We start from the raw sequence: 13,609 nt of genomic DNA on the forward strand, positions 1-13,609 counted from the left end.
GGCCAGATTTGAACTCAAGAAGATGAGTCTTAACTGACTTCAAGCCTGGCACTCTATCCACTGAGTTACCTAGCTGCCTAACTAGCCGGCCCATAGCAGGTGCTTTATAAACGCTCATTTCCCTCCTCTTCCCTAATATTGTCAAGTCTACATCTTTCTATGTTGTTTACAGAAGAATATGTGAGCCTGTATCAAAATGTTCTGCTAAAAGTTAGGTAATTATATCTGTAGCATTCCCTTGATATTCTGGTCTAGTAACCTTGTCCAAAAAAGAAAAACGAATCGATGTTGGTCTGGCATGATTTGCTCTTGATGATACCATGCTGGCTCTCTATGATTACCACTTCCTTTTACAGATGGTCACTAAACAGCTCTTTAACAAGGCATTCTAGAATTTTTCCTGGAATTGATATTAAGCTCACTGGATTATGGTTTGCAGTTTTCATTCTCTTCTTAAAAGCAAAACAAAAGAAAACAAAACAAAAAACCCAGAGAGGTAGAAATACTTACTTCTCACATTCTCCAAAATCTTTCAGCCATCACAGAGTAGTTCAACAAACACATCTGCTATTTCTTTCACTACCCTAGAATGTTGTTCACTTGAGAAAGGTGACTCGAACTCATCAAGGGTAGCTACAGCTACTTACTATTTTTTTACTTATAGTGGGAGATATAAGCTCACAGCTCATGTTGGATTTCAACCCTCTCTTTTTGTTCTGCCTTTTACAATCAGAGCTCATTCTTCTTGCCAGAGGAAACAGAAGCAAGAGTTGAATTGTTCTGCTGTCTCTGCTTTTATCATCATCTCAACCACCCTGAGAAGCCAATCTCATTTTTTATTTGATCCTCCTCTTTTAACTAATATAACTAAAAAAAAAACCCCTCAACAAATCTTGCTTGTTGTCCTTAATTTCTCTTGCCAGTTTCTCATTCTGAATTTAGCACTCTTCATATTAGTCTTTTTTTTTTTTAAAGGCAATTGGGGTTAAGTGATCATACAGCTAGCAAGTGTTAAGTGTTTGGTCTGAGGCCGGATTTGAATTCAGGTAGTCCTGACTTCAGGGTCAGTGCTCTATCCACTGCGCCACCTAGCTGCCCCTTCTTCATATTAGTCTTAAAGAATTGGGCCACATTTTAAAAAAACTTATCCTGTTATCTGCCTTTCTTCTATTATCTGTATGTCTTCTTAAAATCTAAGTTGGTCAATGAATTCCCTGTGCATCCCTATTAGTTCTTCTAGATAGCTTTTTGTTTTGTGTCTTTGAATCTTTCTTGAGAGTGACCCATCCCTCCTGGATTAACTTCTTCAGTGGACTTTTAGTTAATGGGATTCTACTTATCTTCCTCATGAAGATTTTGAAATCAGTTCTCTCTAAATCTAGAGTATCAGGCTATGCCCTGGTTTCATTTCCTCCATCATAAATTCCAAGATGGAATGCCCTCTTCTTAAAAGTTTCCTATCACTTCTAGCTCACCAACCAGTTTCTCTTAATTGGTGAGAATTAGACTCAGAATAGAAGTTTCCCTTGCTGGCTCCTCTACTTTTTTTTTCCCCAAGGATGGAATGCAAGGATGCAAGTCAAGAAGTAATTAACTTTCTGCCTTGAGCTGAAAGAATGTTCCAGCAGAAGTTGAGATAATTGAGGTATACTCCCTCATGCTAAATCATGCCAGTGTTCTAGGCTTGTCATATGTTTCTAAAAACTCCTTTTCTATTTCCCATTTCTGGGTAGGCACTCTGAAGGTACACTAATGACAATGCTCCTATTGCTATTGATCTTCACCCAAAAGCCCTGTGTTACAGAATCTTGACATGAGTAAATCCTTGTCATTTACAGTTATTCTATGCTGCCACTGCCCCAGTCTTGCCTTTGACTTAATCTATTCCTTTCAAATAAAGCATATCCTTCTAAAGCCATGTTCCCATCACGATTCTAAGCTACCAAGTCTCAGGGATATCTATAAGGTCCAATCTGTCTTTTTGTTCTCTATACTTTGTGTATTTGTGCCTAAACGTCTGATGAGAGGGAGGGTAGAGATGTGAGGGGCCAGACTGTACTCCTAAGGCAGCAGCTGAAAAACGAGAGCTTTCCACACCCTTATCCACAGGCACCTTTTCTAAAATCACAGGATCTCAGAATTGAAAGGGACCCTTAAGGATCATTTAGGCAGTTCTTCAACCAGAATCTCCTCTACAACATTGACAGCCTGTGCTCTGTCATACTGCTTCTACCTGAGCACGCCTGATGACCAGAAACTCCCTTTCCAAGGTAGTCCATTTCATATTTGGATTCCTCTAATTATGAGGAAGTCTTCCCTTAGACCAACCCTAAATGTCTCTTCCTTGGTTGATCATTTATCCTGTTCCCATTTATCTTGTATATAGCTTGTCCACACATACATTGGCATGTAGTTAGATTGTAAACTCCTTGGGGACAGGCACTATCCTTTGCCTTTCTTTGTATCCCTAGCACTTAGTACAGTGCCTGGCACATAATAGGTGCTTAATAAATGTTTATTGCCTGATTGGCTCTCAATTATTATTCATTATTCTCCTTGATAACTATTCATTCATTTTAATCCCCCTGTTATTAAGTGTCAAAATCAGGACTTAGGGCTTCTGACTCCAAATCCAGTGTTTTTGTCACTCTACCTTAAGCCATCCAACCCACAAAGCCCCATCTGGACCTGTTCCCATTGTTTGATTTCAACATCGGCTTTGAGCAATGATGCCTGCATTTGTTAGTGGTACAGGATATGCCATAGTTGCAAGCCCAAGAGGTGGAAGGTCACTGACACATGGGTCAGAGTGGCCTCAATTTAGGAATGTCAAAGGTCATCTACAGTCTGGATGACTCCAAACTTCACAGAATAAATCCTATTATTAAGGAGATTTGTTCTGTGAAGTTTGTATTCAATCAAAGGGCCACACTTGAGGATCTAGAAGGCCACATGTGGCCTCCAGGCCACAGGTTCCCCACCCCTGACTCATTTTACAGATGAAGGAATTGATAAGGGAAGTGACTAGTACAGTGGTAAGTAGTAATTTGGGACTTGAACTCAAGATCTAAGTCTGCAAGTTAAGCATTCTTTCCCCTGCACTCAATTGTACTGACTTAGCCCTAGAACTCAAATTTCCTAGCTGTAATACCATACTCTAACCCTGGGGAGAGAGAGAGGGTAATAAAGAATGTCTACCTCTGTGAAGAAGAGGGGGACCCTCCCCATCTCATCCCATTCCATTGCATATCCTGATCTGTTAACACATGCAAATGTGCTCACATATGGTCCAACATAGCCTGACACGCGGCAGACAGCCTGCCTTTGCAGGCCACCTACCTGTGGACCACCAACCAGCTTCCCTCTTCACCAGCTTTGATACTCATACACCTGCTCACCTGCCTGCCCTCCAATGGGGTTGAGCATCTAGACAGGGTCTGAATTGAAGAACTGGAAACCCAGGCCCACCCAAGGATCTCTGCCCTTGCTTCCCTCAGGAGACAATGGGATCAGAGTATATGGTGGGGAGGTGGGAGGGAGGGTAGCCCATTTAATTGATTCATTCTAATGTTAATATCTTTATAAGTACCTTTTTATTGGAGAACAAGATCTACTTGGTGGGAATTCACAGCATCAATTTATCTCATGTCCCCAAAGTCACATAGCTTGGCCAAGAAGTAAACTGCATTAGGAGAGGTACTCTGCTAGGTTAATGATGGCCTCTGAGGTCCCTTCCAACTCAGATTCTGTGACTGTGATAAAGCTACAGAGACACAGAGAGAGAGAGGACCACAGAGAAATACATAATATGGAGGGGCACAGAAAGAGAGGGTCACAGACAGATAAGAGACAAAGACCCCAAAGAGATGGGTTGGAATATACAAGCTGAGTCATGAACTGGGCTCCAGGGCCTCAGAGGGGCAGGGTGAGCAGGCAGACATCTCTCTCTGCCATTGCCCTCCCTGTTCTCTCTCGGGCCACACTAGACTCTGAGGGTCAGCAGCATTGGCACGTGGTCTGACTGAGCCTCCCTCAGCCTATTCTTTTCTTGCTGCACTCCCCTCCCCCTGCAATCAGCTCCCTTATTCAGGATGAGCTTGCCCAGCTGCAGACTCACCAGATGTTCCCATCTTGGGGCTGGAGCTTGGCTTGCTGGGTCCTAAAGGGACACCTGAAAGGGCAGGATGGTAGGAACTGGAAGTAGCACATCCCACCTCTCCCCATCTGGCCCAGGATCCAGGCATTTGCAACTCTACCCCCCACCACCTATCACAGGCCTAAGTCTTTCTCTTGACACCCCTCCTATCCTCTGTGTAATCCAGGACCATGTTCTGAGTTGAAACAACAACCCATTTTTATATAGTGCTTGCTTTAAAGTTAAAAAAAAATAGTGTTTTACAGACAGTATCCCATTTGATCTTTGCAACGACCCTGTAAGGTAGATGATTTATTTTTGAGGAAACTGAGGCTGTGAGAGCTCAATTGACTTGCCTAAGGTTATATAGCAGTAAATGTCTGAGGTGGGATTTGAACCCAGCTCTTCTTAACTCCAAGTCCAGTGCTCTATCTAGTATACTAAGCTGCCTCTCAACACAACCTGCATGGAGAAAGAGACAGAGGCTTAGATTTTCTAAGAGAGAAGGGACCCAAGAAGTTACCTGGTCCATCCAAGGCAGGAGTATGGAATCCCCTCTGTAACCAACCTGTCCCTGAAGATAATCCAGCCTCTGACTAGATGCTTCCTTCCACTTTACAGTGTTCCCTTCGTGGGCTTGTTTCATTACTGATTACCTCTAATTAATGGGAAGTGTTTTCCTATATGGAAGAGAAATTTACCTCCTTGAAAGTTCCATCCATTGTTCCTAGTTTTGCCCTTGGGAACAAAACAGAACAAGACTAATGCCATATTTGAAGACAACTATTGTGCCCTCCCCTGAGCCTTCTCTTTTCTAGGCTAAACACCTCTAGTTCCTCTGACCTCTTATGGCATGGTCTCCAATACCCATAGCATCTTGGCTGCTATGCAGATCATTGATATCCTTACTAAAATGTGGTACCCAGACCAGAACACAACATTCCTGATGTGTACCCTGAGCAGGGCAGAGGGCAGTGTGGCTCTTATTGTCATCATTCAGGACACTAGGCTTCTAGAAATGCAGAGAACTGAATTTAGCTGAAGATTGAAATAGCTTTTTTGCTGCCATACCACAGTGTTGGCTCATACTGAACTTGCAGTCTATTAAAATTCCCAGGTCTTTTTCACACCAAATGGTGGCTTGCCGTGTCTCCCCACCCCTGTACTTGTGCAATTGGCTTTCTGAAGCCAAGTATGAGATTTTACATTTATGTCTATCACATTTTGTCTTCTTCAATCCAACCCACAGTGTTCTTTTGGATCCCAATTGCATCGTTCAACATGCTGGAAATCCCTCCGAGATTTGTGTCGCCTGCAAGTGTTATTAGCATGCCATTTAGGCTTCTATCCAAACCATTGATAAATGCATTAGAAAAAAGGAGAGAGAGGGAGAGAAGGAGAGAGAAACAGAAAGAGACAAAGACAGAGAGAGAGAGAAGGAGGGAGGGTGTGGAGAAAAAGAGATAAAGAGATAGAGGGGGAAAGCAAATGACAAAGAGGAATAGAAACAGATAGGTAGACAGACCCAGAGACAATATCAAAGTTACAAACACTAGGAGTCAGACCTAGCTAGACACAGGCACAGAATGGGTCACAAACTTACAGATGTAACAAGAGGCAGAATCAGAAAGCCCCAGAAAGACAGAAAGAAAAACAGAAAGGTTCAAGACAGAGAAATTCAGAGAGAGAAAGAGAAGTAGACATATGCTTTCTCAAGGTTCTGTCCTTGGCCTTTTGTCTAATTTCTCTTAATAGAGATAAAACATTTTTTAAGTGAAAGGCACTGTGCTGAGTATTGGGGATACAAATATAAGCAAGCAAGATAATTCCTGCCCTCAAGGAACTTATATTCTAATGGAGGAAGACAGCACATCAGGTGGTTCTGGAAAGGGAGTGGTTACTTGTGAGGCAGCAAGGTGTGGAGATGGTTGGGGAGTGGCACCAAGGCCTAGTTTTAAGGAAGGTAATGTGAAAGCTTGCCTATGAGAACCAGGAGACCCACGGCTGGAGTATGAGGGTGTTCTGGGAAGAGGAGAGGCAGAGAAGAGATGAAGATGATGGCTGGAATGTAGTGTAGGCAGCATGGTGAGGAGATGCTCTGGGAGTGACAGTCTCATATCTCTGGCTCCATGCTTCCTTCTGAGCTTCAGAACCACATTTCCAACTGTCTCAATACATTCCACCTGGATGTCCCACTGGCACTTCAAACTCAACAGATTTTATCTCCAAATTTGGTCCTCTTTCTGTTGTCAATATTTTTGACAGTGAAATCACCATCACTTAATTTCCCGTGCTAAAAACCAACCCTGAGCTCCCCCCACCCCCAATAAAAAACCAAACAAACTTTAGGACCATCTTTGACTCTGTTCTCCCTCTTATCTCTCATCCAATCAATTGCCAGGCCCTACTGATTCCATCTCTGTAACATCTCTTGCACCCATCTCCTCCTCTCAGTTCCCACTGCCACCATCCTAGTACAGGCCCTTGTATACTACATATTTGGATTATTACAATAGCCTCATAAAAGGTCTTCCTGCCTCTACTCTGTTGCCTCTAATCTGTCCTTCACAATATTTCCATAATAGTCTTTCTTATGCATAGATCTAGCAAGTGAAATTCAAACTCTTTTGTGTGGCATTCATATTCCCTTACAATCAGGTGCCATATTACTTTTCCAGTCTTATTTCATGTTACTCTTTTCTACATACTCTATGCTCCAGACAAACTGGCCAACTTTCTGCTGCCTGAAAATCTGATGTTCCCTCGTGCCTGTGCCTGTGCCTGTGCCTCTCTTTGTATCCCCAGAGCTTAGCACAGTGGTTGGCATATAGCAGGCATTTAATAAAGGCCTATTGATTGAGTGAGTGAGTGGATGTCCCTTATATTGACAGTTCCCTCTTCCCTCTCCCTCTTCACCTATTGAATTCCTATTCATCCTTTAAAATACAATTCAAATGTGACCTACTCCATACTTTTTTCTAATCTTTCCAGTCACTAAAGATGTGCCTCTTTTAGATTTCACATGGCTCTTGGTTTGACAATCTCTGATGTACCTATCATTCAGTATCATATAAAGCTGTGCATTAGAGTAAGTCAACAAGAATTTGTTAAGCATTTATTATGTGCCAGGCACTGGGCCAAGTGCTGGAGATACAAAGAAAGTTCCAAAACAGTCCCTACCCTCAAAGAACTTATATTCTGATAAGGGAGGCAATACAGTAATAGACGATATATAGGAATATATAGAAGGTCATCTCAGAGGGAAGGCACTAGTAATGGGTAAGGGGAGAACCTGGGAAAAGTTTCCTACAAAAGGTGGGATTTGAGCTCAGTCTTTTTTTTTTATTTTTTGAGCTCAGTCTTGAAGAAAGCCAGGCAAGGTAAAAGGTGGAGGTAAGGAGGAAGAGCATTCTAGTTGTGGGGGTGGAACCTCTATGAGGGCAGTGACCATGTCTTAGCTAAAATTTGTATTTTCTCCAATGTCTAGCACAGTGCTCTGCACACAGTACGTGCTTAATAAATATTTTACGAATAAGATAGATGACACAAATACAGATATATACACACCTTGAGAGATGAACACCAACACAAACAGAATCACACAATACAAATGTGCAGATTCATAGAGAAGTGATAAACATGTATGTGTGTGCACACATGCATGTGCGCACACACATACACACACCTAGACATAGTAAAACACTCACAGACTCAGAGAAATACAGAATGACAGAGATACAGAGAGGATGGCAAAGAGAGAACAGAAAGAATGAAAGGGAGAGAAAAGCAAAAATATATGGAGGGACAGAGAAGCAGATAGAGAGACAGGGGGCAAAGAAAGAGATAGAGAGAGGAAGAGGCAGAGAATGGAAGGGACAGGGGAAGGCGGAGAGAAGGAAGGTAGACAGAGACTTGGAGAGGAAGGTAGAAGCTGAGGCACAGAGGAAAGTCAGAGAAAGAAAGGGCAAAAAAAGAAAGGGAGAGACAGAAAGAAAAAAAGGAAATAGAGAGGTACATGCAGAGAACATACAGAAAGGTAAAGAAGTTGAAAGGAGAAGCAAATGAGAGTTTGATGGGGATAGCTAGAGACAGGAAAAGAAAAAAACAAAAGGAAAAACAAGGAGAGATGGAGGGAGGTATGGAGGGGGTGGGGGACAGAGAAAAAGAGAGAGAGGTAAAGAGGCAGGAGAGAGAGAGAACAGAGGCAAGCAGAGGAACAAAGAGGGAGAAAGGTGGGAGGGGGAGACATGGAGATAGGGAGAATGTAGAGGCAAAGAGCATGAAACAGGAAGGAAAAGGTAGTTAAGGAGATGCAGAGGAGAGAGAGAAAATCTGGGAGAAAAGATATAGAGAGAAGGACAGAGAGAATGAGAGTCAATGAAAGAGAGAAATAGAGAGAAGGGAGAGGAAAAAGAATGAAAAGGAGAGGCAGAAGGGGCAAAGAGAGAAGCAAAGAGACAGATAGAAGGAAAGAAGCACAGAGAGGCACAGAAACAGAGAAGTATAAAGAAAGAGAGCCAGAGAAAGAGAAACAGATACAAGAGTGAGAGAGTTAGAAGGAAAAAAGAATAGGTGGAGAAGAAAAGAGAGGAAGAGAGGGGAGGCAAAGAGAGAAAGAAGAAGAGAAATGTAATAGTGATGGAAATGGGGATACAGAGGAAAAATGGAAAGGAAGGGAGACATGGGAAGAAAAACACACCCAGAAAGACAAAGACAGAAAGCGAGATAGAGACAAATACACATGATACAGTTATTGAGCTATAGATACTGGTATCAGCTAACACTAGATTTTTCCCATTTATTTTTTAACTTTGTGTTACCCAAATGTCCCTGAGTGCAAGTGGGCAGCAGTGCTATCCTTCAAGCCTGAACTCTTTTGGATGGAGGGAGATACAGATAAAGACAAATAGAGGCAGAGACACAGATATACAGTGAGACATACACAGAGAAAGAGAGATACTGAATCGACAGACACAGAGCTAGAAGAGATAGACACACAAACAGATACACAGAGAGAAAAACCAACACATATAGATAAGTTCTAGGAACAGACACACAATGACATATAGCAGCACACACACAGAAACACAGCCTGACATACAGAGATAGGGAGGGAGATACATAACTACAGGGAATAATAGCTCACATATATAGAGTACTTTAAGGTCCGCAAAGTACTTTATGAGCATAAACACATTTAAGTTTCACAACAAACCTGTGAGGCAATTACTACTACAGGTATCCCTGCTTTACAGATGAAGAAATTGATAAATAACCTGCCCATGATAGTAAGTGTAGAAGGCAGGATTCAAACAGTTCTTTTTGACTCCAGGCTCAGCATGTTATACTAGGTCTTCCTGACTCTAGGCTCAGTGTTCTATCCACTTAGCCACCTAGCTGTCTCATATACCTGTCTACAATCTCCCTGACAAATATTCACCTGGCCTTTGATGGATAATGACTATCAGTTTTATCACTGTTTGGAGAGCTCCAATGGTTAGAAAACTCTTCCTTCTCTAGAGACAAAATCTAACTTTCCATAACTCATTATTCAAGGCAACCATTTTTTAAGTACTTACTAGATATGTAATGCACAGTATTAGGCACCTGAGATACAAAGATGAATCAAAGATTCTGTTTTTAAGGAGCTTAGTTTTGCACTGGAGTGGAGGGGGGCAGGGGGAGGGGGGAAGAGATAGAATACAGCTAATCTATCTTTCACAGCTCTTTAGATATTTGAAGGCAGTAATCATATCTACCCCCTACCCTCATCAGTCTTCTCTCTCCCTTAGTTCCTTCAATGGCTCCTCATATAAAATGATCTTTATTCCACTTAAAATACTGGTTGCCAGCTTGTCAAAATACCTCCTATAATGTTATTTTATCCTTCTAGTCACCCTTTGTCCACACCATAGGCCCTGCAAAGGGCCCAAACTAATAAATCTCAGGAGGTTTAAAGGGCTCCCTGGAGAAAGGAGAAAACCAGGGGTGGGGAACCTTCAGGCTTGATGCAACATGTGGCCTTCTAGGTCCTCAAGTGCAGCCCTTTGACTGCATCCAAACTTCACAGAACAAATCCCCTCAATAAATGCATTTGTTTGTAAAACTTGGATTCAGTCAAAAGGCCGCACCCAACAACCTAGAAGGCCACATGTGGCCTCAAGGGCACAGGTTCCCCACCTCTGGAGTAGACTGTGCTCTGAACTAATCTTTGTTTAGTCTTCAAGTTCAAATCTAGCACACATCGATTAGGCGCCTACTGTGTGCAGGATCCTGTGTTCAATGCTGTAGAAAGATTTTTAAAAAAAATATAGTCCCTGTGTGGTATGGCAGATTGTGAAAGCTTTTCATTGTCAGGCCAGGCTATGTAGTTTGTATTTTATTCTGTAAACAATGGGGAACCAACAAAGGGTGTCTAGCAATAAGAGGAAAAATTAGGCATGTGGTGTCACTGTGTGATCTGGGCAAACACCTTCCCCTTGTTGAGCCTCAGTTTCCCCATTTTTAAAGTCCCTTCCATTTCTGACAGTCTATGAATCTGAGGTTTGATTTCTGGTTGCAACAGGACATCATGTCTTCTCAGAATTCCCTCCCTCCTTGAGTTAAGCATATTCTCACTTGGAAACATATGATCACACCTGAAGGTCTAGACTTTGGTTCCAAATATGCCAAGTGCTATATAGGCAGGTACTCAATCAGACTCAGAAAGAGCTCTCAGAATGTCCCATATGCTGACTTTGTTCCTTTCTCCTCCTTCCATTTTAAGGAGATGGGGTAGACTGTACTTGTAAACCAAGGAATTATGGAGTGGGGGACAGTTTCTGTCTCAGTAGCAGAAGCTAGGACACATTTTTCTTTTCCCCAAACCCTGGAAAGACGGGGGTGGGTGTGGGGGGTGCGGAGGAGAGTTACAGAGCAGTTTACTGAGGACAGAGGGGAGAAGCAGAGACACAAGGAAAGAATGCACTTTTGGGGAGTAAGGGCATGAATCTGCGACACTCAACAGGCTGGTCACTGTCATGCTCTCCAGTGGGAAGCACTTTCTTGCACTTTTGGCTGGGGTTGGGGTCAGTGAGGGTTGGTTCTGTCACATTAATCTCATTTTTGGTTTCATTTCCCCTGGAGCTGTAGCAGTCCTGATGCTTTGCCAGCAAAGTGGGGGTAGGCAATCCCAGTCACCTCTGGAGGTGGCATGATGCCCAGCCCCAGTGCAGCTCCCTCTCTGGGCCAACTTGTTATGGGAATAAATATTTAGCACATGGTGAGATAGTTAAGGAAGGGGAAGAGATTTGGGGGGGAGGCGGAGAGGGTGTGCAAACACAGAAACCCAGAGAGCTACACCCTCAGACATGCACAGCAATACCCAGATTGTAAAGTAGACACAGCAACATCCAGGACAAAGTCACAGCATCACAGAGAGTCGCATGGTAACACAGGAATAGGGCCACAAAGGAATAAACATAGGCTTGCACATGAGACATACAGTAACTAGACACAGCAATAGATCCAGTAATGACACACTGAGAGACACCCAGAAGCACAGACACCAAAGCTTGAAGCTTTTAATTCCTGTATCTGCAGCTTACCCTGTTCCCTTTAGGGTCGGGCTACCTAGCACACTCATTTGAAGCTTAAACATTCAAATGATAACGGGGTGGCACGGGGCAGGAGGGGGGCAGTCGCCAGCCCCTCCACCCATCCAGTCCTCAGGAGGACATCAGTTTTCCCGCCTGGGGTTGGGAGGCAGGGTGGAAGAACCGGTGCCCGAAGGCGGGGGAAGAGTGGAAGGAAGGGGGTGCGCACAATGTGAGGTTATACCGCCTCTCAGACAGCAGACAGATAAATCTGCCACTGGCGTCTACGCTAGAGATAAGAAATAGGATTTTCTCAAAGAAGCCAGGCGGCAGGGCGCCGCCAAAGTTCGACACCCAGAACCCAGCCCGGCCCTGGAACCCACCACGCCCCCCGCCCCGCAGTCACTCACGATCCTCTCGGAGGTGCCCGCTCGAGACACGGTCCCATTGAGCCCCACGAGCGAGGGCAGCGTCTGCGACATCCAGTTGGTGACCATGGCCATGGTGCTGAGCACAGCCCCGATCTTCAGCAGCGGCACCGACATGGCTCCGCGGCCGTGGTCGTGGCCGCATCCCCTGCCCGGGCCGGCTCGGCCCCCGCCACCCCCGGATCCCCGCGGCCCCTGCCTGCCCGCCCCCGCGCCTGTCTCTGCTTGCCCGGCGGCCTCGCGGACTGCGGGCCCGAGGAGGGCGTATGGGGACGCTCGAGCACCTAGGGCTGCGGCTCTCAGCTCTGGCTCTCCCGCTTCGCTTATAAACCCCGCTACACCCGCCCCCCTCTTAGGAGCGCCTCGGCCGGCACTTCCAACCGGCCTGACGTCACTGCTTCTGGGCTCCGCCCCCGCGGGACTCTCCACCCGGCGCCCCGCCCCGCCCCGACGTAGGGGACAGGTCACGCCCACTTTTGTCCCCGCCCCCGCCAGGGGGACCCCCGGCTTTCCTCTAGAGTGACCTAAGGCAGAAGGAGGGAACCTCAGCCTGGGGTATTCCAAGGACCTCAGCGGCCACGCCCCCAAATCCTGAGGGAGGACCCGCCCAGCGCTCAAAGTGGGTGGCCTCAGGTTCCCAAACCTCAGCCGCAAGGGCTGGAAAGGTCAGGAGAGCTTTTCTCCCGGGGCCACTAAAGTAGGGATCAAGCTTCAGAGACTCTGAGGTCCGTCCCAGACCAGGGAGCACAGTTGGCCCGAGGGAAGGAGATGACTGGAGGGTGTAGGGGCTCCCTCTAAGCTTCTCCAGCCTCCCTTACGGGTGAGGAGAGAGGGTATGAGCCTTTCTGGTCCAAATTCAGTAAACTGAAAAAGAGCTTTAGAGGGAGAGAGGGCATTATATAGAGTGAGTGCAATATACAGAAGATACAAGAGAAAGGATTATGGAAACACCCACCTGTATAAGGTGCAAGATATACACAGTATGCAAGACAAACCCAATTCCAATTTAAATAAGATCTGAAAGATGAGATGCAGGAAGAGGCAGCCAGCCACAGAGTGACAAAAATAGATCCATCCCAGTTTTATCCCACCCTCAAAATGAATGTGTGATTTTGTAAACAAATTTCTGCTCATTTCGTTTGTTCTGTGTCCTCCCTCAGACTGGGGCTCCCCAGGGGCAAACAATCTGTTTCTTCCCTTTGTGTCATTTTCCTAATCCCATCCCCTCCCCCCTGCCCCCAGCCTTGGCAAGGCTGCAGGCAGCAGATGCAGCTTTAAAGAACCGTGAGTTAAAGCTGGTAGAGACCTCTCATTTCCACTCTCCATAACTTCTCCCATCCTCTCCTTCCTACCAGGTCAGGAGGATTAAGTGGCCTCCTACTAGTGATCCCATCTTCTCTCACTTTCTTCAAGACCTTATTTCTGCATTTATCTCCCCTCTCTCATGCATCTTCAATTCCTGACTTTCTATT

General features: G+C 44.9%; 1 protein-coding gene across 2 annotated transcripts in view; it reads right to left on the reverse strand.

Annotated features, from left to right (window-relative positions):
• OLFM2 (olfactomedin 2) overlaps positions 1-13,609 on the reverse strand; it is a 51,585-nt gene that overhangs the window by 23,296 nt on the left and 14,680 nt on the right. Inside the window, exon 1 of one of the 2 annotated variants that reach the window (XM_020994878.2) lies at positions 12,120-12,507. The exons of the other annotated variant lie outside the window; for it this stretch is intronic. Coding sequence (XP_020850537.1) covers positions 12,120-12,254 — 135 coding nt within the window. The 5' untranslated portion in view covers positions 12,255-12,507. Of the gene's footprint in view, positions 1-12,119; positions 12,508-13,609 lie in introns of those variants that run through there. 2 annotated transcript variants of the gene reach the window in all.

Source organism: Phascolarctos cinereus, unplaced genomic scaffold, assembly GCF_003287225.1.
Source record: "Phascolarctos cinereus isolate Bilbo 61053 unplaced genomic scaffold, phaCin_HiC Scaffold_4;HRSCAF=312, whole genome shotgun sequence".
Taxonomy (NCBI): Eukaryota; Metazoa; Chordata; class Mammalia; order Diprotodontia; family Phascolarctidae; genus Phascolarctos; species Phascolarctos cinereus.